General features: G+C 38.3%; 1 protein-coding gene across 1 annotated transcript in view; it reads left to right on the top strand.

Moving 5' to 3' along the window:
* The window catches only part of NSMAF (neutral sphingomyelinase activation associated factor), an 86,237-nt gene that overhangs the window by 55,826 nt on the left and 6,699 nt on the right, over positions 1–23,712 (top strand). The window contains 16 exon segments of the mRNA XM_017871746.1: positions 756–885; positions 2,630–2,701; positions 4,461–4,569; positions 7,155–7,331; positions 8,406–8,485; positions 9,316–9,406; positions 9,503–9,566; positions 10,828–10,879; positions 10,977–11,097; positions 11,489–11,620; positions 12,942–12,984; positions 13,289–13,452; positions 14,855–14,963; positions 16,253–16,311; positions 19,841–19,908; positions 20,694–20,761. Coding sequence (XP_017727235.1) covers positions 756–885; positions 2,630–2,701; positions 4,461–4,569; positions 7,155–7,331; positions 8,406–8,485; positions 9,316–9,406; positions 9,503–9,566; positions 10,828–10,879; positions 10,977–11,097; positions 11,489–11,620; positions 12,942–12,984; positions 13,289–13,452; positions 14,855–14,963; positions 16,253–16,311; positions 19,841–19,908; positions 20,694–20,761 — 1,539 coding nt within the window.

Genomic DNA, 23,712 nt, shown 5'->3' with positions numbered 1-23,712 from the left:
CGGATGGTCTCGATCTCCTGACCTCGTGATCCGCCCGTCTCGGCCTCCCAAAGTGCTGGGATTACAGGCTTGAGCCACCGCGCCCGGCCGAGATTTATTTTTAACCCAGTTATTTCAGTAATTGCCTTAAAATGTTGATGATTTGATTGTTTCCCCTTTATTTTTCCTTAAATCAGTAAAGTAGAATGAGAAGGGACTTTGTTGATTAAATATTTTAGGAGTGGGTAGTGGAGAAATCATTTTTCATTGCTTTTCTGCAGTAAATCCACAAAGGGATATACTCAAGAATATACAAAGGAATATACAATTACTCGAATGTATTATAATTCAAGTAATTATAATTATGTAGTCACAGCCTTATAAAGTATAGTGTGAAATAAATGCCACTTGTGTCAAAATGGTTTATAGAACAATAAAATAATGACAGAAAATAGGAAATAATTTAAATGTAAGAATAGTTTTAAGACCTGTTTATTTTGGGGGGAATGAGTTTAGTTAAGGGTTATTTGGTATTTATTTGTCTGTCATGGCTTCTGTGGTACATAATCTCACCTATGTCTTTGAAAACGAGTTTTGTCATGCCATTTCTAAAGTGTCAGTTTTATCTAAGCAATCAATTTATATTACCATTTTTCTTGTATTAAATGTAGTGTTTAGACAAATGTCATACAAAGTCACACTGTAGCTCCCTTAGATACACCTAGAAAGTAGATCAATTTCTGATTTTTCTTGCTTTTGCTGAAAAACATTTTCAGGTTCCAAAACATTTCTGAAAAGCTGCACATGGAATGCAAAGCAGAAATGGTGACACCTCTGGTGACTAATCCTGGACACGTGTGCATCACGGACACAAACCTCTATTTTCAGCCTCTCAACGGCTACCCGGTGCGTGTACTGCAGGGTCAGGTGGGGAGCTGCCCATATTTAAGCTGTTTCCAGACCATGGCCTCACAATGCCTGTGACCTCACTTTTTGATGAGGATCAAAAGTCATGTCCCTGCCCACCCCCTTCACAGGTAGCATCTGTGTATTTTACAAACACTGTGTGTAATCGTGGTGTGGAGTCTCCGAAGTTTGAGTTCCTTTATTCTGTTTTCAGTCATGTCAGGGGCACTTGCTCTCAGGGTGGTGAAAAGAAACCCTGCTCCTCCCGATTTTAGTAAAGGGTCGCTAGAGATTTAGACCTTTCTTCAAGGAGGCATTTCTGAGAGACCAGTGAAATGTGCTATGATTAATAAGAAATGGATTTTGGATTTTGAAATATATTTGCTTATGTGAACAACCTCAGTAGATCTGAATTTTTCCTGAAGGAGCACTATGAGCAGGTCCTCCTAGCTAGTGCAGAGGTGTGTGTGGAGATCCTGCCGTCTGACAGTTGTGGGCTCCTGCTAGGGTGTTGGAAACAATCTTCTCTTTCACAATGACACCAGACTTACAAGGCCAGAAAGTAAAGATGAACTTAGATTTCCATGCTGAAACTTGTAAAGATTTGTTGCTTATCTAGATCTGGCCACTTTTTAGCATGATCCATTAAAAGAACAGAAATCCTAACACACCCTGGTAGTGCTGTGGGGCCATTTGGCAGGGCCCAAGAATCAGGAGTGTTTTCTGCCAGTGAAAGTTCCACCTTGGAGGTTGTTCAGGCTGGTCATTACAGGGCACTAAAACATCTCAAACTCTCCTGAGTGAAAGATTATGCTATAGCGATTCTGTCCACTAGGTGGTGGGGCTCACGTTCCTAGTTCTCCAGTAGACACTGCATGCTGCTGGCACAGCATTCTTGGGGAGTGTAATAAATTGGCTTGGCTGCTACTATTGCTTGGGTCAGAAATTTTGAGAAAAAAATGTCTGTGTACCGTAGCTTCACAATCCATGATATGGGCCTTTACCCCTTCCCAATACTGGCTGGGATCCTTGACCAGTTGTTTACAAGACTTGACTCTGGGCCTCCAGGGCAGTTTCCACTCTTGGACAGACTGACCTCTGCGTACCCATCATCCCTCCCACTTGGGAGGAGGACCACGAAAGCATAGCCATTAGCCAATCTCTGCCTTATTAAACCTCCTTTCTCTCTTGCTAGTGTTTTAAAATTATAGAAAAGCAAGACAATTTTCTTCTTCATTAACAAAGAAAAAATTTAGAGGCCTTGCTTTATACTTTAGTAATTTGTGAGCCTTAATACACTGTAATTTTTAGTGAGATAAAAGACAGGATTCTCTAAAAAAAGACGTGTGTCAGTGCTAAGCAAACTATTTGTCAAAAAAAGATAGCAAGATTCCTGAGAGGTGATTTATGCCAGTTCTTTATATTTCTTATCATCCCACAATCTAACCTGAAAGATATCACCCCACCCAAACTAACCTGAAAGATCCCTGAAAGACAGATGATTGCATTATCATTTGGCGGATGCCACATGGCAGGGAGGAAGACTTGCCCAAGATCATAAAGCTAGTGAAAGATGACAGAGCAGAATGGGAAACCAGATATCACCTTGTTCCAAGATTTCCTTTTCCAGTGGTTCATTAGGAAGGCGAGATTTGTTGATTCTTTCCCCCCTTTCTGATACTGCGGAACAACTTCTAATTGTGTCAGAACAATAATGTTTGAGATTGTCTTTCTACTTTTAAAGAAACCTGTGGTCCAAATAACACTCCAAGATGTCCGGCGCATCTACAAAAGGAGGCACGGCCTCATGCCTTTGGTGAGTCCTTGGGAGGCTGTGCTGGGGGATGATTGCCACACCTGCAGTTCAGCAAGCAGTTTATTGACAGTAAACACCTATGGGATGTCTGAAAGTACAAGTACATTGCCTTGTAAGAAATTAGACTCTGATTTTGCTGTTCTTTCTTTTGGAGAAGCTAGAAATTCATAAAGGAGTAAGTCCTTCATGGAGAGAAGATGTTCTATTGTGAAATATTTTTGGCTCCAAGAGCAAGAGGGCTAGAGTGCCTTTGAGTTTCTCACTCCATTCTCAGTTTCTGGGCTCAGGCTAGAATGGTCTGTGTAAAACCAGCCCTGTGTTGTACTTGCCTCCAGCATTCATAGCAGTTAGGTCTCAAAGCAAAATTTGGAAGATATTACAAAATTACTTCTTTAGTGGAAGTAGTATATTCACAGTTAACTTACATTAATTCAGCCTTTGGGCTTGCTGAGAGAGAGAAATGGACAAAATAACCATTTAAATCATATAGGCAGTTCTTTCCACCATTCCCTGAATAAGTGTATTTCTATACTTAGGTATTTCTGACACATGTCTTACTTTAGTAACCAATCCCTACAGAAGGTATGATTCCAAGGTGTTTTAATTTGACACCAAGAGAAATTCATTTTTTCTCCTTTGAAGATTAACCAGTAACTTGGTGACATTACAAAAGCATTGTGAAATTTTAACTCTTATTTTTGTGCTTTTAATTTGTGAAATTCTACTGTTTTGCTGCCTGTTTTATTTAAAAGGCCATTCCTCCATTTCCAGCACTAATAGTGGATCAGGGAAACAGATACTATTAAAAATCTCCTCCTTTGGGTATAGAGCTGCAGTCCGAAAAAGAGAAGAAATTAACATTGATTAAGTGCTTTCTATGTACTGGGCAATTTATGTATAATGTTTCATTTATTTGCCATTGTAAGTCTTATGAAGTAGATAGTATTGTATTTTACAGGTAAAGAAATTGAGACTCCAGGGGTCAACTTCCTAAGCTCCCAGCTAGTACATTGTAAAAGCCTGTTTTTAAACCAAGGGCAGCTCTGGGCTTTCATCCTGGCTTTGTCTGTTCCTTTGCTAGCTCAGCCTTACCAATACTATTGTCACAAAGCTCATAGGTTTTTATAAGATAATAATAATGTATTAGTTGAATGAGTTATTCAATTATCAATTTGTTAGGTATGCATAATTTTTATTTCTTAGCTGGGCATGGTGCACCTGTAGCCCAGCTACTCAAGAGGCTGAGGTGGGAGGATCAATTGAGCCAGGGAGTTTGAGGCTGCAATGAGCGATGATCACACCATTGCACTCCAGCCTGGGCAACAGAGCAGGACCTGGTCTCAAAAAATATATATATGTTATTTAACTTATGAAAGAAAGCTAAACATTTATGTTTGAAGAAGAGATGTGAAGACATGGATCAGCGATTTTTGAATTTCAAAATAAGTTCACAAAAGCTATTATTAATGAAAATATTCAACACCCAAGGTGATTTACAAAGTTTAGCTGAGATACTATCTTGTTCTCAGAATATTTATAAACACAACATATATATATATATATACACACACACACACACACACACAACCATATATGTGTATATATGTCACTGAGTTAAATTTATAGATTGAAAATAGGAATATAAGATATAAAATAAACACAAATGTTTAACTGAAAGTTTTGTAATTATATACTTATATTGGGATTGCAAGAGGAATACAATGCTATTTATTTTATTCTTTTCTTTTTGAATTTATAGGGCTTGGAAGTATTTTGCACAGAAGACGATCTGTGTTCCGACATCTACCTAAAGTTCTATGAACCTCAAGATAGAGATGATCTCTATTTTTACATTGCCACATACCTAGGTTTGGCACTCACTCTTCATTGTTTCTTTTTTTTTTTTTTGAGACTGAGTCTCGCTCTGTCACCCAGGCTGGAGTGCAGTGGCGCGATCTCGGCTCACAGCAAACTTTGTCTCCTGGGTTCAAGTGATCTCGTTGGTCAGACCTCCCGAGTAGCTGGGGATTACAGTGCCTGCCCCATGCCTGGCTAATATTTTTTTGTATTTTTAGTACGAGATAGGTTTCTTGTTCATATGAAGGTAGTTCAACTCTAAGGATCTGAGAATGCTATTCTAGAATCGTCTGTTTGTGGTTCTAACTTCTTTCTCATCATAACTATTTGCCAAAAGTAATGTTTTTAAATTCTGGGAATTAAATTCCACTTTGGTAATAGGTTCATTCTGAATGTATGTTTTAAAAACTCTAGATAAATATATTTAAATTACTCTTTATATTACTAACATCCTCCAAATTGAATTGATTTTGAAGATCCACTCAAATATTTTATGTTCAATCAGGTCTTCTATTAGTTTATGAGAACGAAGACTCAGTTTTGTACTGCGAGGGGCAGTGAGTTCTTCATTTACACTTGTGATCAAATTGATTGTGGTCAGAACCAACAGCTGGAAAGACTGCACAAGGAACATGTGAACCTTCATGCTTTAATATTGTCTGAACGGTTGGAGTGGAATTTGCTTTTATTAATGGTATTTCTTCAGTTTTTCATGGAAATGTTGATTTTTCCCACCTTTTCCAAGAAATACTTACATTATGATGTTCAGCCAAAAGTTTTTTTATTACATTGCAAGGGCTAACTTAAATTATTCTAGTTACAAAGTTGCTAGATAACTAGAATGGAATTATCTTTAAAAATGGATTTTGGGGCTAGGCATGGTGGGCTCATGACTGTAATCCCAGCACTTTGGTGAAGGCCGAAGGAGGGAGAATCTCTTGAGCCCCAGGAGTTCAAGACCAGCCTGGGCAACATGGGCTTGACCTCATCTCTACAAAAAAAATTAAAATTAGCCTGGGCCTGCGTGGCGTGTTACCGTAGTCCCAGCTACTCAGATGAGGCTGGAAAGTGAGGAGATTCCTTCAGGCCTGGGAGGTCAAGGGCTGCAGTGAACAGTCGATCAACACCACTGTATTCAGCCCTGGGTGACAGTGAGACCTGTCAAAAAAAAAAGGATATGGGATTTTATTAATATCGATCTTAATATGTTTGTTATTTTAGTGTACCACAAAAACCAATTATTAAGTTTGTAGTAAAGTATATCTTCCCTTAGAAATGAGATTTTCTTCAAGGAGGATAGTTGACTTTCAGTAGGGGAACATTTTATTTTAAAGTAGTGTTTTTTATTATTTATTTTATTATTATTATTTCATTATTTATTTTATTATTTATTTTTATTTTATTTTTATTTGTTTATTTTAAAGTAGGTTTTTTAAAGTAGGTTTTTTATTTTAACTTTTATTTTAAAGTAGGTTTATATATAGCTAGTATTTTGTTCATACATTAAGCTATTCAAGGTAACTTTATGTATAAGTATAGCTTTGATACAAGTTTACTTTAATCTTCTATCTCGTGATCTGTTTTAAATTTTGTGTTTTAAACTATAACAAGATTACAATAAAAGCTCAACTTTCATGGTGAGTCCTAAAATCTCAAGCCAAAAACTTTGCCATGATCTAAAATACCCATCTTCTAAGAAGCTGTCAGTTCTCACTGAGTTTATTCCTAAGATTGTTCATACTTTTGCTGAGGGGTTTCAAAAGTAGAAAATGAGGGGGGAAGTGTGTTTTGATTTTTGAAGCCTTTCCTAGTAGCTGATTAGAGAAGAGACTTGGTAAAAGTAAATGAGAATAAATATTAAGAGTTAAGATGCTTAATGCATCAGGAAAGCTTGAAAGAAGAATTTTCTGAACAAAATGGAAAATCCACTTGTAGGACAATTAATTCATTTTACACTCTAAAAGGGAAATTCTCATTGCTGCATTTACCTAAGATCTCATTTTTCCTGAGGTATTTCGGGGGGCAGATCTGGTTCTTTTAGTTTGAGAATTGGTCCTCCTGCCAAATGCCTGTTTTCTTCTCTAACGATTTCTTTTCCTTAGTCTTCACATGCATAAATAATATATAGTCATTGACAAATTAACAGTAGTACATCTCTTCCAGGCCTAAAAGAAAACTAAAAGATTGCTTTAATTTCGTAAATAATAAAAGAAATAAGCTCCCAGATGACCATGGGTTTTTAAATGCATGGAGATATAGCACATTTGGAGGGATTCTTCGTTGCTGTATAAATATTACCTATTAACATGTAAATTTATATATTTGCTCTACACTTTTGTATTTGTTTAGGTTATATCATGTTGTGGAGGGTAGGGTAATAGCTCAGTGTATTTAATAATTTCCCCTCCTTGATCTTGTAACTATTTATACATAGCTGAACAAATACTTTATGAAAACAAGTCAGCAGCCTGCTTTTCTTTTTCTTACAATGTATTTTTCAAGAATGCACAGGAAGGGTCTACACATTAAGCCCCTAGCCTTTGCATACTAAGTTTATGAAGTTAAGTGGCAGACCTCGTGGGTCCTCTTCCCCCAGAGCACCATGTGGCAGAGCACACTGCTGAGAGCTACATGCTGCAGTGGCAGCGTGGACACCTTTCCAACTATCAGTACCTCCTTCACCTCAACAACCTGGCCGACCGCAGCTGCAACGACCTCTCCCAGTACCCTGTGTTTCCATGGATAATACATGATTATTCCAGCTCAGAACTAGGTAACTGCTACACATGGAATTCTGACCAAGTTGAGTGGGGAAGTGGTCATCTGTATTGTTTTTAAAGGAGAGAATGAATTCTATTTTATAATCATGATGTGACATGTGAACAAATTACAACACATTTCAGTTGTATTGCTAAGGACTGCCAATTTCCATTCCAAGGTACTATATGAGTGTTACATAAGTGTTTCATGTATGTTTTTTCCACCATACTTCTTGAAGGACACACAGAGAAAAAAACGGGCGTAATTTTAATCCAGGGTTATCATTATTACCTATAAGTACCATGTTTTGAAATATTTGCTTCTTACTTTGAAAATTGCTACTCACCTTATCATATTATTTTTTTAAATCACATTAAAACTGTGGTTATTTATTATAGAACACTTGGAAAGTCCTGAAATAAAGAAGAAAATAAAAATCATCCATAATTATATTACAGAGATATAACCATTTTACCTTTGGGGCATATCTACTCTTCTCTTGCTACCTCAGATTATTTTAAGAAAATGTAATTGTATTGTAACTTTATTTTGTAATATTTAAAAATTATATATTGTGAACAGTTAGTTCCTTTTGACACATTATCTTGAATCCTTGTACTTGAAAGAAATAATAGATTTTCTAGAAATGTGAGAATGTATTTCTCTGAAAATATTTAGCTTACTAGTTCTCAAATAGGCTAATATTGGAGAATAATAATATTCACTAGAATTCTAACGTAGAAAGTAAATCTTGATAGAAGAATAATGGCTTTTAAAATTTGTTTTTTGTTGTTTTACTTGGAATATATATATATGTTCCTTAATCAGAAACTTTTTTAAAAAATTAATGTTCAGGGCATTGTCAAATTAGAGATGTTGCTCTTAAGTGGTTGTGGCTAACTTAAAACTCAAAATTGCTAACCTTTTCTTTACATCTATATAAATAACTAAAAAAAATATAACTCTCATGGATCGCTCTCAATTTTTAAAAAAACTTTTGTGGAAGTGAATGTGTATATTTGAATTAATTCAGGAGTTTAATGGTACTAAGTATAAGCTGAAGTTATTTATTGATTTATGTTTATAGATTTGTCAAATCCAGGAACCTTCCGGGATCTTAGTAAGCCAGTGGGGGCCCTAAATAAGGAACGGCTGGAGAGGCTACTGGTATGTGGACTTAGAGATTCTTCATTTCTAAGCAAGATGAGAAGCCATGGCCTGTGTTTTTATTTAGGGAAGGAAATTCGTTTCTCCAAGGTTTAGGGGAATTACACCAGTGACTCTATGTAGTGTTTTCTTACTTTTCTCCTAACCATGAATTAACTGCTCACCATTTGCATTTCTTGTCTACAGTTTGGGAAGGAGGAGGGCGACCTGTTTACAGGTTCGCTGAACTATTTTCATGAAGGCATTCTGTGGTAAATTGCATAAGAGACACATAAAGTCAGTTCTATTTAATCTACTGCCAACATTTTGTTACCATTAAGCCAGGGAAACCAAAATACTTGTCTCAGGAATGCTGTTTAGCCAAAGATTCTCTTTCCCTCTTATCTTCTCCTTTTCTTATCTAACAGAGAAATTGAGGAATATGGTGTATCTATTATCTATGTTATGATTTCTTTTTTTTTTTTTTTGAGACAGAGTCTCGCTCTGTCGCCCAGGCTGGAGTGCAGTGGCCGGATCTCAGCTCAGTGCAAGCTCCGCCTCCCGAGTTCAGCCATTCTCCTGCCTCAGCCTCCTGAGTAGCTGGGACTACAGGCGCCCGCCACTGCGCCCGGCTAATTTCTTTTGTATTTTAGTAGAGACGGGGTTTCACTGTGGTCTCGATCTCCTGACCTTGTGATCCGCCCGCCTCGGCCTCCCAAAGTGCTGGGATTACAGGCGTGAGCCACCGCGCCCGGCCGTTATGATTTCTTTTAGGCTTTTACTACTTGTCAGTTATTATTTCATAGCCAACACTTAGCACAATTTTTTTTTTTTTTTTTTTTGTATTCTAGACACGCTACCAGGAAATGCCTGAACCAAAGTTCATGTATGGGAGTCACTACTCTTCCCCGGGTTATGTACTTTTTTATCTTGTAAGGATTGGTAAGATTCTTTATCATTACCCCCAATTAAATGTTATTTTACTGTATTCTTCGATGATTCTGTGATCTGACTTATCTCTGTTTTTTACCCCTCTAGCACCAGAGTATATGCTGTGCCTACAGAATGGAAGATTTGATAATGCAGATAGAATGTTCAACAGGTTTGATACAAATGACTTGCTTATCATTTTTAACACTTTCTGATTGTATATATACAACATACTTGTTTCAAAGCACTAGATAAAAAATTTAAAGAAATGTAAAAAATCAATAATTGTTCTATCTATTCCTCTCAGGATTTTTCTAGACATGAATATGTGTGTGTAAATGTGAGAACATATTTTAAGTGCAGCTTTTTGTACTGCCTTTTGTAACCTAATATTAAATCTTAAAGTTTTTCCCATATTATTAGATATTCTTCAAAACAGTGATTCTTTTTTAAAATTATTGTATCACATTCTAACATATGCCATGTTTTATTTCAACTTCTTTTCTCCATTGTTGGGCATTTAGATTGTTTCCCACACTTTATTATTCTTGATAATTTTGCTGTGAATTGAATATAGCTCCTTGTGTGTATTTAAATGGCTTTACTTTTTAAATTATAAAAGTAATATTTTCTTACCAAAAAAATCAGAAAATACAAAGAAGGAAATAAGTTTACTTGGTATCCCACCGCACTGAGATAATAATTGTTGTGAATTTTTTGGTATGTCCTTTTCATCTTTTTTGAACTCTATACATATCTAGTAATAATTCCCTTTGCAATGAGCCATTCAGATAGTGAGGCTAATCTTTTTTTTTTTTTTTTTTTGAGACAGAGTCTTGCTCTGTCACCCAGGTTGGAGTGCAGTGGCGTGATCTTGGCTCACTACAACCTCTGCCTCCCGGGTTCAAGCGATTCTCCTGCTTCAGTCTCCTGAGTAGCTGGGACTACAGGCGCATGCCACCATGCCCAGCTAATTTTTGTATTTTTAGTAGAGATGAGGTTTCACCATGTTGACCAGGATGGTCTTGATTTCCTGACCTCGTGATCCACCCACCTTGGCCTCCCAAAGTACTGAGATAACAGGCGTGAGCCACTGCGCCCGACCAGTGGTGCTAATCTTTCAGTGTGTAGGCACCCTCCTCCATTTGGCCCTTGGATGAGGCAATGTGTATATGGTAGCTAACGGTGTGGACTCGGACTCCATGCCCACTCCTGCTGTGTGACCCTAGAGAAGTTACATAAAACTCTCTGGGCCCCAGTGTTCCCTTCTGTTAAAGTGGGACACTCAGAAGGATGGTTAGAACTATGTGTGATTGACAAACAGAAGTTAATACAGGTAAAGTGTAGAACAACCCCCAAGGGCATAGGAAATACTGCTATTGCTATTTCCATAGCTGAAAATAGGTGAATTTTTTTTTTTTTTTTATATGTAGTATTGCAGAAACTTGGAAAAACTGCCTGGATGGTGCAACGGATTTTAAAGAGGTAAGCAGTTAATAAAGCTGATGAGTAACTGGACTTGGGGTTTCTACCTGCTTTACAACATGTTTGTTCTTTTTTTTTTTCCCCCTGAAACTTTTAGTTAATTCCAGAATTCTATGGTGATGATGTGAGCTTTCTAGTCAATAGCCTGAAGTTGGATTTGGGAAAGAGACAAGGAGGACAGATGGTTGACGATGTGGAGCTTCCCCCTTGGGCCTCCAGTGAGTCCCCCCTTGGTGGTGTTGTATTATAGATACTCTTTACCAGGTAGTGCAATTTTAGTATTATTTTATTGCTTAGATTTTTAAAAATCACAATGTAATTCTCTGTCTAAATGAGGAGATATGAGTCCTATTCCATATCAGAAGCATTCTATGAGTCTATGATGTAAAAACATTAATATGTATTTGAGAGACCTTAATGTGAAAATGATTCTTGCCACTTTTTTCCCCAAAAAACTTACATTTCATATGATAGGAAAAAAAAAACTGCATTAAGATATATGGACCTCTTGCCTGTCCTAGAAACTTTATATACATATAGATAGACAAGAGAAATGGGAGGGAAAAAAATGAAGACTCCATGATTTTTCGATTGAGTCTAATCTAATAGGTCCCGAGGACTTTCTCCAGAAGAGCAAAGATGCATTGGAAAGCAATTACGTGTCTGAACACCTTCACGAGTGGATTGATCTAATATTTGGCTACAAACAAAAAGGGAGTGGTGCAGTTGGGGCCCATAATGGTATGTAATATTCATTGACATTTTATTTAGCATTGGGTGAATATTTAGCATTATTCATTTTCATTGGAAAATGAAAGCAAACAATACCAAAAAAAAAAAAAAAAAAAATTAGGCGAAAGCAATTAGTCTTATTTCTTCAGTGGAAGCATGTTCTGTTAGAGCACAGTATCCATTGGCTCCACGACCCTGGATCAGATTTTTTGTTTGTTTGTTTTCTTTTTGAGATGGAGTCTTGCTCTGTCACCAGGCTAGAGTGCAGTGACACAATCTTGGGTCACTGCAACCTCCGACTCCCTGGTTCAAGCGATTCTTCTGCCTCAGCCTCCCAAGTAGCTGGGATTACAGGCACGTGCCACCATGCCCAGCTAATTTTTTTGTACTTTTTTTTTAGTCGAGACGGGATTTCACCATGTTGGCCAGGTTGGTCTCGAACTCCTGACCTCAGATGATCCGCCCACCTTGGCTTCGCTAAGTGCTGGGATTACAGGCGTGAGCCACTACACCCAGCCCCTGGATTAGATATTGAGTAACTGATGAGGAGGGAGGACTTTTGCCCAAATATCACCAACCTTATCCTGGCCCCAAGAGGTCTTTTTATAAAGTCTTCTAATTTTAGCATATACTCTCCATCCCATTCAGTAATTTCAATTAAAACTCTATTACAGTAAGATAGAACAGAGGCCTCAATTCCCATGGAAGACCCAAAGTTTCTTTTTCTTTTTTTCTTTTTTTCTTTTTTTGAGACAGAGTCTTGCTCTCTCACCCAGGCTGGAGTGCAGTGGCGCAGTCTTGGCTCACTGCAACCTCTGGCTCCTGGGTTCAAGCAGTCCTCCTGCCTCAGCCTCCCAAGTAGATGCCAGAGTTTTTTTTAATTCAACAGAAAGAAAACAGCAGCAGTGTACCTTCTCTTCAGTTTCAATGCTTGTCTTCTTCCACGTTTCTCGTGTGTGTTTTCTTTTTTTAATAAATGAACTAACATATAATCCATATCTCCCATGTTCATAACAAGGAGCTATAGCTGGAAATTCAGACCTAATTTTTTACATGGAAATTCAGTCTTATTAATTCTATAAGTCATGCTTCTTCTCAGGAGAAAATAATGCTGACTGAGATGACAGGTCCCCTACCTGACAACTAGATTTTTGTTCATCTGAAGATAATATTCAAGTTGGTATTTACTGCAGTTGGATATTAGTCTGTTTTGCAAAGTGAATAGCAACTTCTTTGAACATGAGTTTTAAGTTGTTGCATTAAGTTCTAAACAATGTATATTACATTGAAATAGCACATCTTTCAATAGTGTTTTGTATGTCTTTTTCAGTATTTCATCCTCTGACCTATGAAGGAGGTGTAGACTTGAACAGGTACTTGTATGTCAATAAGGAGTTTCTACATGAGTTATATGTCTTTATCTAAATTATTAATATATTTGTTTGAATGTGGAGGTATGGAAATTTTAAAATGAATTCTATCTTGCTTTCACTGTTATGTTATTGAGCATCAGAAAATACTCTGAATGTCTGTAATGAGGTTTAGACAACCCTGGTACATAGTTGCTGTCATTATTTGAGGGTTAATCCCGCCTATTGATCAGTACTATTTGAAATGCATGCTTTCAAGGAACTCGAACCTAGTGGTTCACTACATTATTTGTATTCTGTCCCAAAGCATCCAGGATCCTGATGAGAAGGTAGCCATGCTTACGCAAATCTTGGAATTTGGGCAAACACCAAAACAACTATTTGTGACACCACATCCTCGAAGGATCACCCCAAAGTTTAAAAGTTTGTCCCAGACCTCCAGTTATAATGCAACTATGGCGGATTCCCCAGGTAAATTTTGTAAAGAGAATAAACGTGAGCACCTTTTGCTGCTCTTCTGTGATGAAGATGTTTCTGAAGAGGAGACAAGACGTATACTGTTGTGCTACTTAGAGATGATTGTGTTCTCCTGCCTTATTGCAGTTCTCCTGAAAACAAATAACTGTTTTTGCTGATGTTGTTTGTTTTCAGCTATAGACTGTAAGGGAAATCAAATCACTTTTATTTTCTGGCAATTGAATATGAGTGAAACTTGGCCATGTATGTTTTGATGTGGTTCTCTTTCTCTTCTGTGGTTTTGAAGCTGGTGTTTGATCCTTAACTATTCGCCTTTTCATGCTTACAGTCCTGGCTGTCCAGTCTGCCTTCCCAGTCACTGTCAGCCCTGCTGTCTACCAGAAAAGACTTTCTCTGGCCCTAATTATGCTCTTCTATACCCACATACAGATCTTGAATTCAAAGTGCTGTCTCTTCATTGGATTTCACTTATTTAACACTGACAAATATTTACAGTGTGTCTGTTCTGTAATGGGCATGTGCTAGGCACTAAATTGAACTTGACCCAGTTCTCACATCTAATATTTGGAAAGGTAGGAAAGAATGCTCACCTTTCTCCAGTTACCCAGGTTTTAGATTTTACATAAGACAACTTCAAACCTACAGGCTTCCAGAAGCAGGTTGACACTGTGGAACCTTGGGAGCAAAATCACTTTTTATCTCCAATCCTCCTGTCTGTTCCAGGCACATCCAGACATTTTAGGCGTACATAGCTGAGCATTCTCTCAAGCATGGAAAAATAGCTTCCTGGAGTTACATGACCTAGGGGTAGCTTCTTTAAGAGAGAATACTCTAGAGGGTTAAATAATAAAGATCACAGGATTATCTTGTGATGCTGTTTCAAACTGCGCTCTGCTTAGTCACCAGGCCATAACCACTGTCATGTGATTGTTTTAAGAGGGTAATTGTTTCAGCCGTTCTTAAAGCAGAAGTAAAAGGATTACTCCTGCCAGAAGCTCTTGCAGTAATTGATTTCATCTCTGCTTTCCCCACCCCAAACCAAAACAAAACTGTAGCATTCTTAGGCAACTGTCAGGTTTTTGAAAGAATGTTGACAAGGAAATGATGACTCAGTCTTGTATTTCCCCAAATTCATAAGTTAGAGGCCAAGTGAAAGCTTTGCAAACATTGATAAAAGTATAAAAAGACTCTAGTATTATTCAAGGATACTTTTTATCGTTCTTTATACAATTTTTTTCCTTGACTAACATGGAACCATCTAACAGGTACATTTCAAAGCAGTCATATTGGGACAGGGTGTTTCGTTTCTTAGTTGTTTGATTTTAATATAAAATATTGTGAATCTGATGCTGTTGTCTGTTGGTAACTTAGTTGACTTAGCGAAAATGTAATGTAGTCTCTCCAGGTGAAGAGTCTTTTGAAGACCTGACCGAAGAAAGCAAAACACTGGCCTGGAATAACATCACCAAACTACAGTTACACGAGCACTATAAAATCCACAAAGAGTAAGAATATCTCTGCTTCTTCTCAGCAGCTGATGGTCCTGGTGAAAGTTAGGGTCTTGGCATGGGATTAAACTGTTTTAAGCTGAGTCAGAGGGAAAATTCCCTTTCAATGTTGTCTTGATTTTGAAAAATCTCCCCCAAATGTCTATAGTGATCTCCACCTGAGGTGGATGTAGTAGGGAAAGTTTAGCACGGAATGATTTGTGGTGGCTACCATGCTGTCATTTCTGCAGTCTGTCACTTCACAGTACAAGATGTGGTCTGCAGAGAGCAGCCAGTTTTGTGCCTCTCAAATTGGGGTACACAGCTCCTTGCATCTGTGATGGGAGAAGTGTGATATATACCCCAAAAGTGTTGAATTTACACATAATGTAGGTGAAAAGCCTCCTTTTAAAAATAATTAGCTCTCTCAGAGAGAGAACATTGCAAAGTTCACATGAATTTTAAAAACAATAATTATAACAATAATTATACTTCTAGAAAATTGCGCTTGCTGTTGGACCCGGAGATGACATGTGTGTTCTCTGCCCTCTGTCATTAAGACCTTCATGTTCTCTGGTAGAAAGGCTTGAGAAGCACTGACTTAGCCTGTTCATCCTGCTACAGAGAGGAAACCCGGGTCCAGAGACTAGGCCCCACCTTGCTGCATGACCGTAGACAGCCCCTCCAGCATATTGGTCATAGGTGGAGCTGGGCATGCTGCTCTGCATTAGATGGATGCCTTGATGTCACAATCCAGCCTCCCGAAGAGAAACAAGGAGTTTTGGCTGATTCATGATGACAATGGCTGTCTTTTCTCAACTTCTCTAAATGGCACATAGGAAGGGACCTTGTAATCCAAGATAGTGAAGACTGAATGATCCTTTAAGAGGACAGGCTGGAACCAATTTTCTCATCATTTAATAGTCACTGAGTTAATTAGCTTCAGTAATGAGCAAATGAAGTGACTATGAAGAAGAATTTGTCCCTTTGGTGATGGTCAAACAAGGGGGAATAGTAGGAGAAGAGTTTTCCAATTGCCAGAAATTGTCAGGAATATGTGAAGCATTGCATGTGGAACACAGGGAAGCAAAGAGTGGGGATGTTTTCTAGCCACAGGTGTTGCCAGAACATGAGAAGTTGCCAAGCGGTGATTTGGTAATGGCAGGTTTATGCTGGGACAGATCCAGCAGGCATACTGTGAAGAAAAAAATTAAGGAAACTTGGTAAAATGAAATCAAGGACGTGAAACAAAGAGGGTATCCTAACACATGATGAGTAGTAATTTGTGAAACTTTGTTTTTGAGCAGAGCAGTTACTGGAATCACAGTCTCTCGCAATGGATCTTCAGTCTTCACAACATCCCAAGGTCAGTGTTTCTCCCTGAAAGGCGGCTTCACCAGAATCCTAGAATGTCTGAGTTCTTTATTATTTAGCTCGCGGTCAAGGACTGTACTTGCATGTGCTGCCTCCACATAAAGTAAACTTAGAGCGGTTCCTTTGTGGTACATTACATAGAGTTTCATCGTAATTTGCCAAAAATAATAATGAAACATCCTTCTGTTGCTGATGAGGTTTCCCAGAGTTGAGGGTAGAGGATAGAAACAGCCTCCTTTCCACACCCTTGCTGGGTCAGGTCCTTCCCTCCTGCCATAAGAGGGTGCCCTGTCCACGTGTTGGGGTTGGCCATGAGTCACAAGTGCTGTATCAGAAATCGGCGTGTGCCTGTTAGCACGCGGAGATGCAGATTTGCTGTTACGGTTTTCAGTTCTGTCATTCAGTGTACATTTCTTCAGGATATTTGATTTAGCTCAAAATCACATTAATATATTATTTACTATGCTTATACATTATCAAAATTATAAAAACCCTTGCAGTATATCATTGATATGACTTATTATAGCTATATAGCAGAAAGCATCCCTTACTATATACACCATTGTTCTCTCCCTGGTAGTCTGCATTATATATTATTTATTAAAGTATGTCTTGACCGTATCATGTTGAGAGCACTGTGTTGGCACTCTGAAAGATGCAGAGGTGAAAGGGTAGTATCTTTATTCCTGCTTCCATGAGAAAACAACTCGTTCTGACAAAGTTTGTAACTTTTTAAAATAAGGCTACTCGTTCTTTAGTCTTTATCATAGGAAATTGTATTTTTCATTCATTAAGACAAGGTGCTATCCAACTAAACACTTCCAGAAAAATCAGAATCACTACTCTCAGATTCTGTTATCATTGTTTATGATCTGTAGCATTTCATTCTGTTCTTTTTCAAATACTGTCTTGGATTGTATATAAAAAAAATTTTCCACAAAGCACAGAAGTGATTCTACACAGTAGACCAAACGGAAGTTCACGTGCAGTTCCCAAACTGGGCCACGCCAGGGTCACTGAGGCACTTCTCTGATAGAAGGAAGCAATCTGTATTTTGCCAGGATTTGTACCTGTGGAGTTTGCCAACATTATAGCCTCAGACAAAATGCTTTATCTTTAAGCAAAACCTGTGTTCTTAGCAGGATTTGTCTGGGATGGTTTGTTAAATCCTTCAGCTCAGTATACTTATATGATCTTGTGAACCATGAATTTTATGAGCGTTGTGGCTTCAAACCTCTGAGGCTTATTAAGCATTATGTCACTTCTCTGTGGATTTTCCCAATAAAGGAGAGAGAGGTTTTGTTTTGTTTTGTTTTTTGAGACAGAGTCTCACTCCGTCGCCCAGGCTGGAGGGCAATGGCGCGATCTTGGCTCACTGCAACCTCCGCCTCCTGGGTTCAAGCGATTCTCCCCGCTCAGCTTCCCGAGTAGCTGGGATCACAGGCACCCACCATCGTGCCTGGCTAATTTTGTGTATTTGTGGAGATGGGGTTTTACCATGTTGGCCAGGTTGGTCTTGAACTCCTGACCTCAAGTGATCTGCCTGCCTTGGCCTCCCAACGTGCTGGGATTACAGGCATGAGCCACCGCGCCCGGCCTGGAGTTTAAAATAAAGTCAAAAGCTTTTGTTTTTTTCTGTTTGTTTCTTCTCATATTTAGATTTTCCTAATTCATAGTACTAATTTATATGCATCCTGATGGTCACCGCAAAGTTACATATCTTCTAGTATACAGTATGTTTAGGTATGTGGGCATGCACACAACCCGCCACTTATGAGCTTAGCTTTTACTGCAGTCTTTAACATGATCTCACCTCTAGTACCGGGGACCCTTGATTTCAAGAAAACATCTTTTCTTTCTTTTATTATTTTCTTTTCCATTTTTTTGGTTCCCTGACTGAGAAATGAACCCAGGCTGCTGCAGTGAGAGCACCAAATCCTAACCACTAGACATCAAGAAGAGAAAACATCTTTATATAACGTAGGATGCCCCAAATTAATCATCTTAAATAGATTTTGTGGTGAATGGTCAGAATTGCCTAAGAGAATCAAAAGCAAGGTTGGGAAGACTATCAGATCTAATTATACTGCTCGGGGAAAAGTTCAAGTGATGCTGTGTTCATTCTTCCATTTTCGGTTTCAAATTAATGCTGAAGAGTGTCTTATTGAGGCTCATGTTTATAAAATTGTCAGGAATTCTGTGTGTTGGGGTTGCAAAATTGGGTTGAATTGGTAAGTGATACTGTGCAGAAGAAATTATTTAAAGATCATTCTGACATCATGCTGTGTAAGTTAGAAAATAGATTGTTACATATCTCAAATACAGGATGTTCGAAGCACATTAGAGTCTTGTAATTTGTGAGTCTTGGGTTTTAAGAGGTCGTTTTGAGGCCGGGCGCAGTTGCTCATACCTGTAAATCCCAGCATTTTGGGAGACTGAGGGGGGCGGATCACTTGAAGCCAGGAGTTCGAGACCAACCTGGCCAACACTGTGAAACCCAGTCTCTACTAAAATACACAAATTAACCAGGCATGGTGCGCACTCTAAAATCCCAGCTACTCGGGAGGCTGAGGCACAAGAATTGCTTGGATCTAGGAGACAGAAATTGCAGTGAGCCAAGATCACACCAATGCACTCCAGCCTGGGCAACAGAGTGATACTCTGTCTCAAAACAAAAAAATTAAATGCTTGGATTTTAATTTCTACTTTGTTATTATTTAGAAAGTCAGTGGTTCCCTTCTATAACTAATGTTCAATGCAAGGGTATCACACTATAATTGGGCATTTTTTTTTAAGAAAACATATTGCCAAGATCTTTTGTCTTATTTAGTATTAAAATTACTATTTCAATGTTACTATTAAAATTGCTATTTTCCTTCCTGTAGCTTTCTGCATGTACCAGCTGTGACATTTCTGCCTGGGATCATGCCGAAATGTCAACAGTATACCTACCATGTCTGTGCTGGAATTTTATTTTTTTATTTTTTATTTTATTTATTTATTTTTTTTGAGACAGAGTCTCACTCTGTCACCTAGGTTGGGGTGCAGTGACACGATCTCGGCTCACCGCAACCTCTGCCTCCTGGGTTCAAGCAATTCTCCTGCCTTGGCCTCCCAAGTAGCTGGGACTACAGGTATGTGCCACCATGCCTGGCTAATTTTGTATTTTAGTAGAGGTGGGGTTTTGCCATGTTGGCCAGGTTAGTCTCGAACTCCTGGCCTCAAGTGATCCTCTCACCTCAGCCTCCCAAAGTGCTGGGATTACAGGTGTGAGCCACCATGCTCAGCTCTGGAATTTTAAATTGATGTTTTGTCATGGGGTTACTGGTCATAGATAGAATCTTAATGTTGGATGAGACCTTAGGTCATCTAGCTCTGTTTACATTCAGTTTTCCGTAAGATTATACTTTGGAGTATAAAGTGTACTGTTGGCCACCAGGAACAAGAAGAGCAGCTGTTCTTTGGCGTCTGTAATGGTTAGGAAATCTTTCTTATCTGTCCACTTCTCATTATTAAATTAGATTCCACTTTGAAGATGTTTTCTAAAGAATCGAAAATGCTGCAAAGAAGCATATCATTTTCAAATATGGTGAGTTCATCTTACTAGTATTATGATAGAAATCCGTGTAGTATGTTTTATACACACACATACAATGATACTTTGTTTCTCCCAAAACAGTTGAGTTTATTCCTGTGTGGTAAATCTACTAAATACCTTAGATTACTTCTAATTTCAATTTAAAATTTTTTTCAGGTTGCCATTTTCTCATACTGTTGTGATTTCATTTTACCTTAAAATACTTGGAGAGCTACCCAGTAGAATTCTACTTAATAAACCTTTCCTTTTTTTTAGCTGTCAGACTAAATGTTATGTGCTACTTAATTTATGCATCTCTGAGTTGGTAGAATATTTAATATGATAAAACCAATTCTTCTGAAAGAACACATCTTATCTTTAATGTAAGTCATGCAAAAGTTCTGGAAATTCTGTAAAGAATTTTGGAAGGTTTTCTTACCCACACAAGTCTGTAGTCCAGAGGGGTATTTTCTTTCTTGAGAATCTTCCCCAGCCCGCCCCCCACTGGAGATTTACTCCAGAGTGTGAGTGGGCTTCTTCCAGCCTGGGGCAGGACCCTGGAGAGTCATGAGCCTAGGTCGTAAATACCCTTGACACATGTGGACATTCCTTCCTGCGCTTGGGAAAAAAACCGCACAGCTGGAATTAGCCAGTTGAGAAAATCTGTGTAAATAGGAGGAGAGCCACCATAAAGAGAATTTGAGCATTAATTTTGGGAGAACTTATAAGATAGCTTTACTGTGTTTGAGACTTACTAGTTGTTATAGATTGTTAATGTGAAATCATTTGTATTTCAGGCTTTATCGTCTTGTTTACTTTTACCAGGAGATGCCACTGTCATAACTTCTTCATGGGATAATAATGTGTATGTATCTGTGCACCCCGCTCTGTGATTCCACGTGCAGAATAGCTGCCTCTGTGGACATGAGGTGTGAAAAGCCAGAAGCTTTCCTTGCCTGGATACAGCACTGTTTTCTAAAGGGAACAAATATTAGAGATGAGGACAGTATGGTTGGATTTGAATATGATTACTTGTATTGAATAACTTCTCCAATTGGAGTCTGTTTTCTCTAAGTTTTAAATTGAGGTGAAAACACAAATGAGCCAGACATGGAAATTTCTAATTTTAAATTCAAATTTTGAATATTTTGATTTAGTAATTTGAGAACAAGCAATGTGTAATTCTTAGTAAGTATAGAATTAAAGAACCTAATGTTTCCTTAATATGTGTTTAAGAGCCTTAAAATTAAGCCAGACTACTGTTTTAATACTTCTCATTATCTTTTAGCTATTTTATTCCATAGCATTTGGAAGACGCCAGGACACATTAATGGGACATGATGATGCTGTTAGTAAGATCTGTTGGCATGACAACAGGCTATATTCTGCATCGTGGGACTCTACAGTGAAGGTTAATTTATAACTTTAAAAAATTGTTTAACTTGGTGTGCTATATGGCATATATATAATTTTAGCTTAAAATGTTTGTACATTCAGATATTATAAGCCACTCAACTACCTGTTGTTAATGTGTTCAGTCGCTTCACTCTTTTCACAAAGCATGTGATATGTAAGGATATTGAATGTTATTGCCTGTGTTTAAAAAATATATATAAACTATATCTATAATATATATTTATGTATTTACTTACGTATATTATTTATATTTAAAATANTTTGTTTTTGTTTTTTGAGACAGAGTCTCACTCCGTCGCCCAGGCTGGAGGGCAATGGCGCGATCTTGGCTCACTGCAACCTCCGCCTCCTGGGTTCAAGCGATTCTCCCCGCTCAGCTTCCCGAGTAGCTGGGATCACAGGCACCCACCATCGTGCCTGGCTAATTTTTGTGTATTTGTGGAGATGGGGTTTTACCATGTTGGCCAGGTTGGTCTTGAACTCCTGACCTCAAGTGATCTGCCTGCCTTGGCCTCCCAACGTGCTGGGATTACAGGCATGAGCCACCGCGCCCGGCCTGGAGTTTAAAAATAAAGTCAAAAGCTTTTGTTTTTTTCTGTTTGTTTCTTCTCATATTTAGATTTTCCTAATTCATAGTACTAATTTATATGCATCCTGATGGTCACCGCAAAGTTACATATCTTCTAGTATACAGTATGTTTAGGTATGTGGGCATGCACACAACCCGCCACTTATGAGCTTAGCTTTTACTGCAGTCTTTAACATGATCTCACCTCTAGTACCGGGGACCCTTGATTTCAAGAAAAACATCTTTTCTTTCTTTTATTATTTTCTTTTTCCATTTTTTTGGTTCCCTGACTGAGAAATGAACCCAGGCTGCTGCAGTGAGAGCACCAAATCCTAACCACTAGACATCAAGAAGAGAAAAACATCTTTATATAACGTAGGATGCCCCAAATTAATCATCTTAAATAGATTTTGTGGTGAATGGTCAGAATTGCCTAAGAGAATCAAAAGCAAGGTTGGGAAGACTATCAGATCTAATTATACTGCTCGGGGAAAAGTTCAAGTGATGCTGTGTTCATTCTTCCATTTTCGGTTTCAAATTAATGCTGAAGAGTGTCTTATTGAGGCTCATGTTTATAAAATTGTCAGGAATTCTGTGTGTTGGGGTTGCAAAAATTGGGTTGAATTGGTAAGTGATACTGTGCAGAAGAAATTATTTAAAGATCATTCTGACATCATGCTGTGTAAGTTAGAAAATAGATTGTTACATATCTCAAATACAGGATGTTCGAAGCACATTAGAGTCTTGTAATTTGTGAGTCTTGGGTTTTAAGAGGTCGTTTTGAGGCCGGGCGCAGTTGCTCATACCTGTAAATCCCAGCATTTTGGGAGACTGAGGGGGGCGGATCACTTGAAGCCAGGAGTTCGAGACCAACCTGGCCAACACTGTGAAACCCAGTCTCTACTAAAAATACACAAATTAACCAGGCATGGTGCGCACTCTAAAAATCCCAGCTACTCGGGAGGCTGAGGCACAAGAATTGCTTGGATCTAGGAGACAGAAATTGCAGTGAGCCAAGATCACACCAATGCACTCCAGCCTGGGCAACAGAGTGATACTCTGTCTCAAAAACAAAAAAATTAAATGCTTGGATTTTTAATTTCTACTTTGTTATTATTTAGAAAGTCAGTGGTTCCCTTCTATAACTAATGTTCAATGCAAGGGTATCACACTATAATTGGGCATTTTTTTTTAAGAAAACATATTGCCAAGATCTTTTTGTCTTATTTAGTATTAAAATTACTATTTCAATGTTACTATTAAAATTGCTATTTTCCTTCCTGTAGCTTTCTGCATGTACCAGCTGTGACATTTCTGCCTGGGATCATGCCGAAATGTCAACAGTATACCTACCATGTCTGTGCTGGAATTTTATTTTTTTATTTTTTATTTTTATTTATTTATTTTTTTTGAGACAGAGTCTCACTCTGTCACCTAGGTTGGGGTGCAGTGACACGATCTCGGCTCACCGCAACCTCTGCCTCCTGGGTTCAAGCAATTCTCCTGCCTTGGCCTCCCAAGTAGCTGGGACTACAGGTATGTGCCACCATGCCTGGCTAATTTTTGTATTTTTAGTAGAGGTGGGGTTTTGCCATGTTGGCCAGGTTAGTCTCGAACTCCTGGCCTCAAGTGATCCTCTCACCTCAGCCTCCCAAAGTGCTGGGATTACAGGTGTGAGCCACCATGCTCAGCTCTGGAATTTTAAATTGATGTTTTTGTCATGGGGTTACTGGTCATAGATAGAATCTTAATGTTGGATGAGACCTTAGGTCATCTAGCTCTGTTTACATTCAGTTTTCCGTAAGATTATACTTTGGAGTATAAAGTGTACT

The sequence above is a fragment of the Rhinopithecus bieti genome, unplaced genomic scaffold (genome assembly GCF_001698545.2).
Source record: "Rhinopithecus bieti isolate Rb0 unplaced genomic scaffold, ASM169854v2 scaffold_6789, whole genome shotgun sequence".
In the NCBI taxonomy this organism is placed as follows: Eukaryota; Metazoa; Chordata; class Mammalia; order Primates; family Cercopithecidae; genus Rhinopithecus; species Rhinopithecus bieti.
Note: the sequence above shows the minus strand (reverse complement) of the source record. Positions and strands in the feature narration are given on the sequence as shown.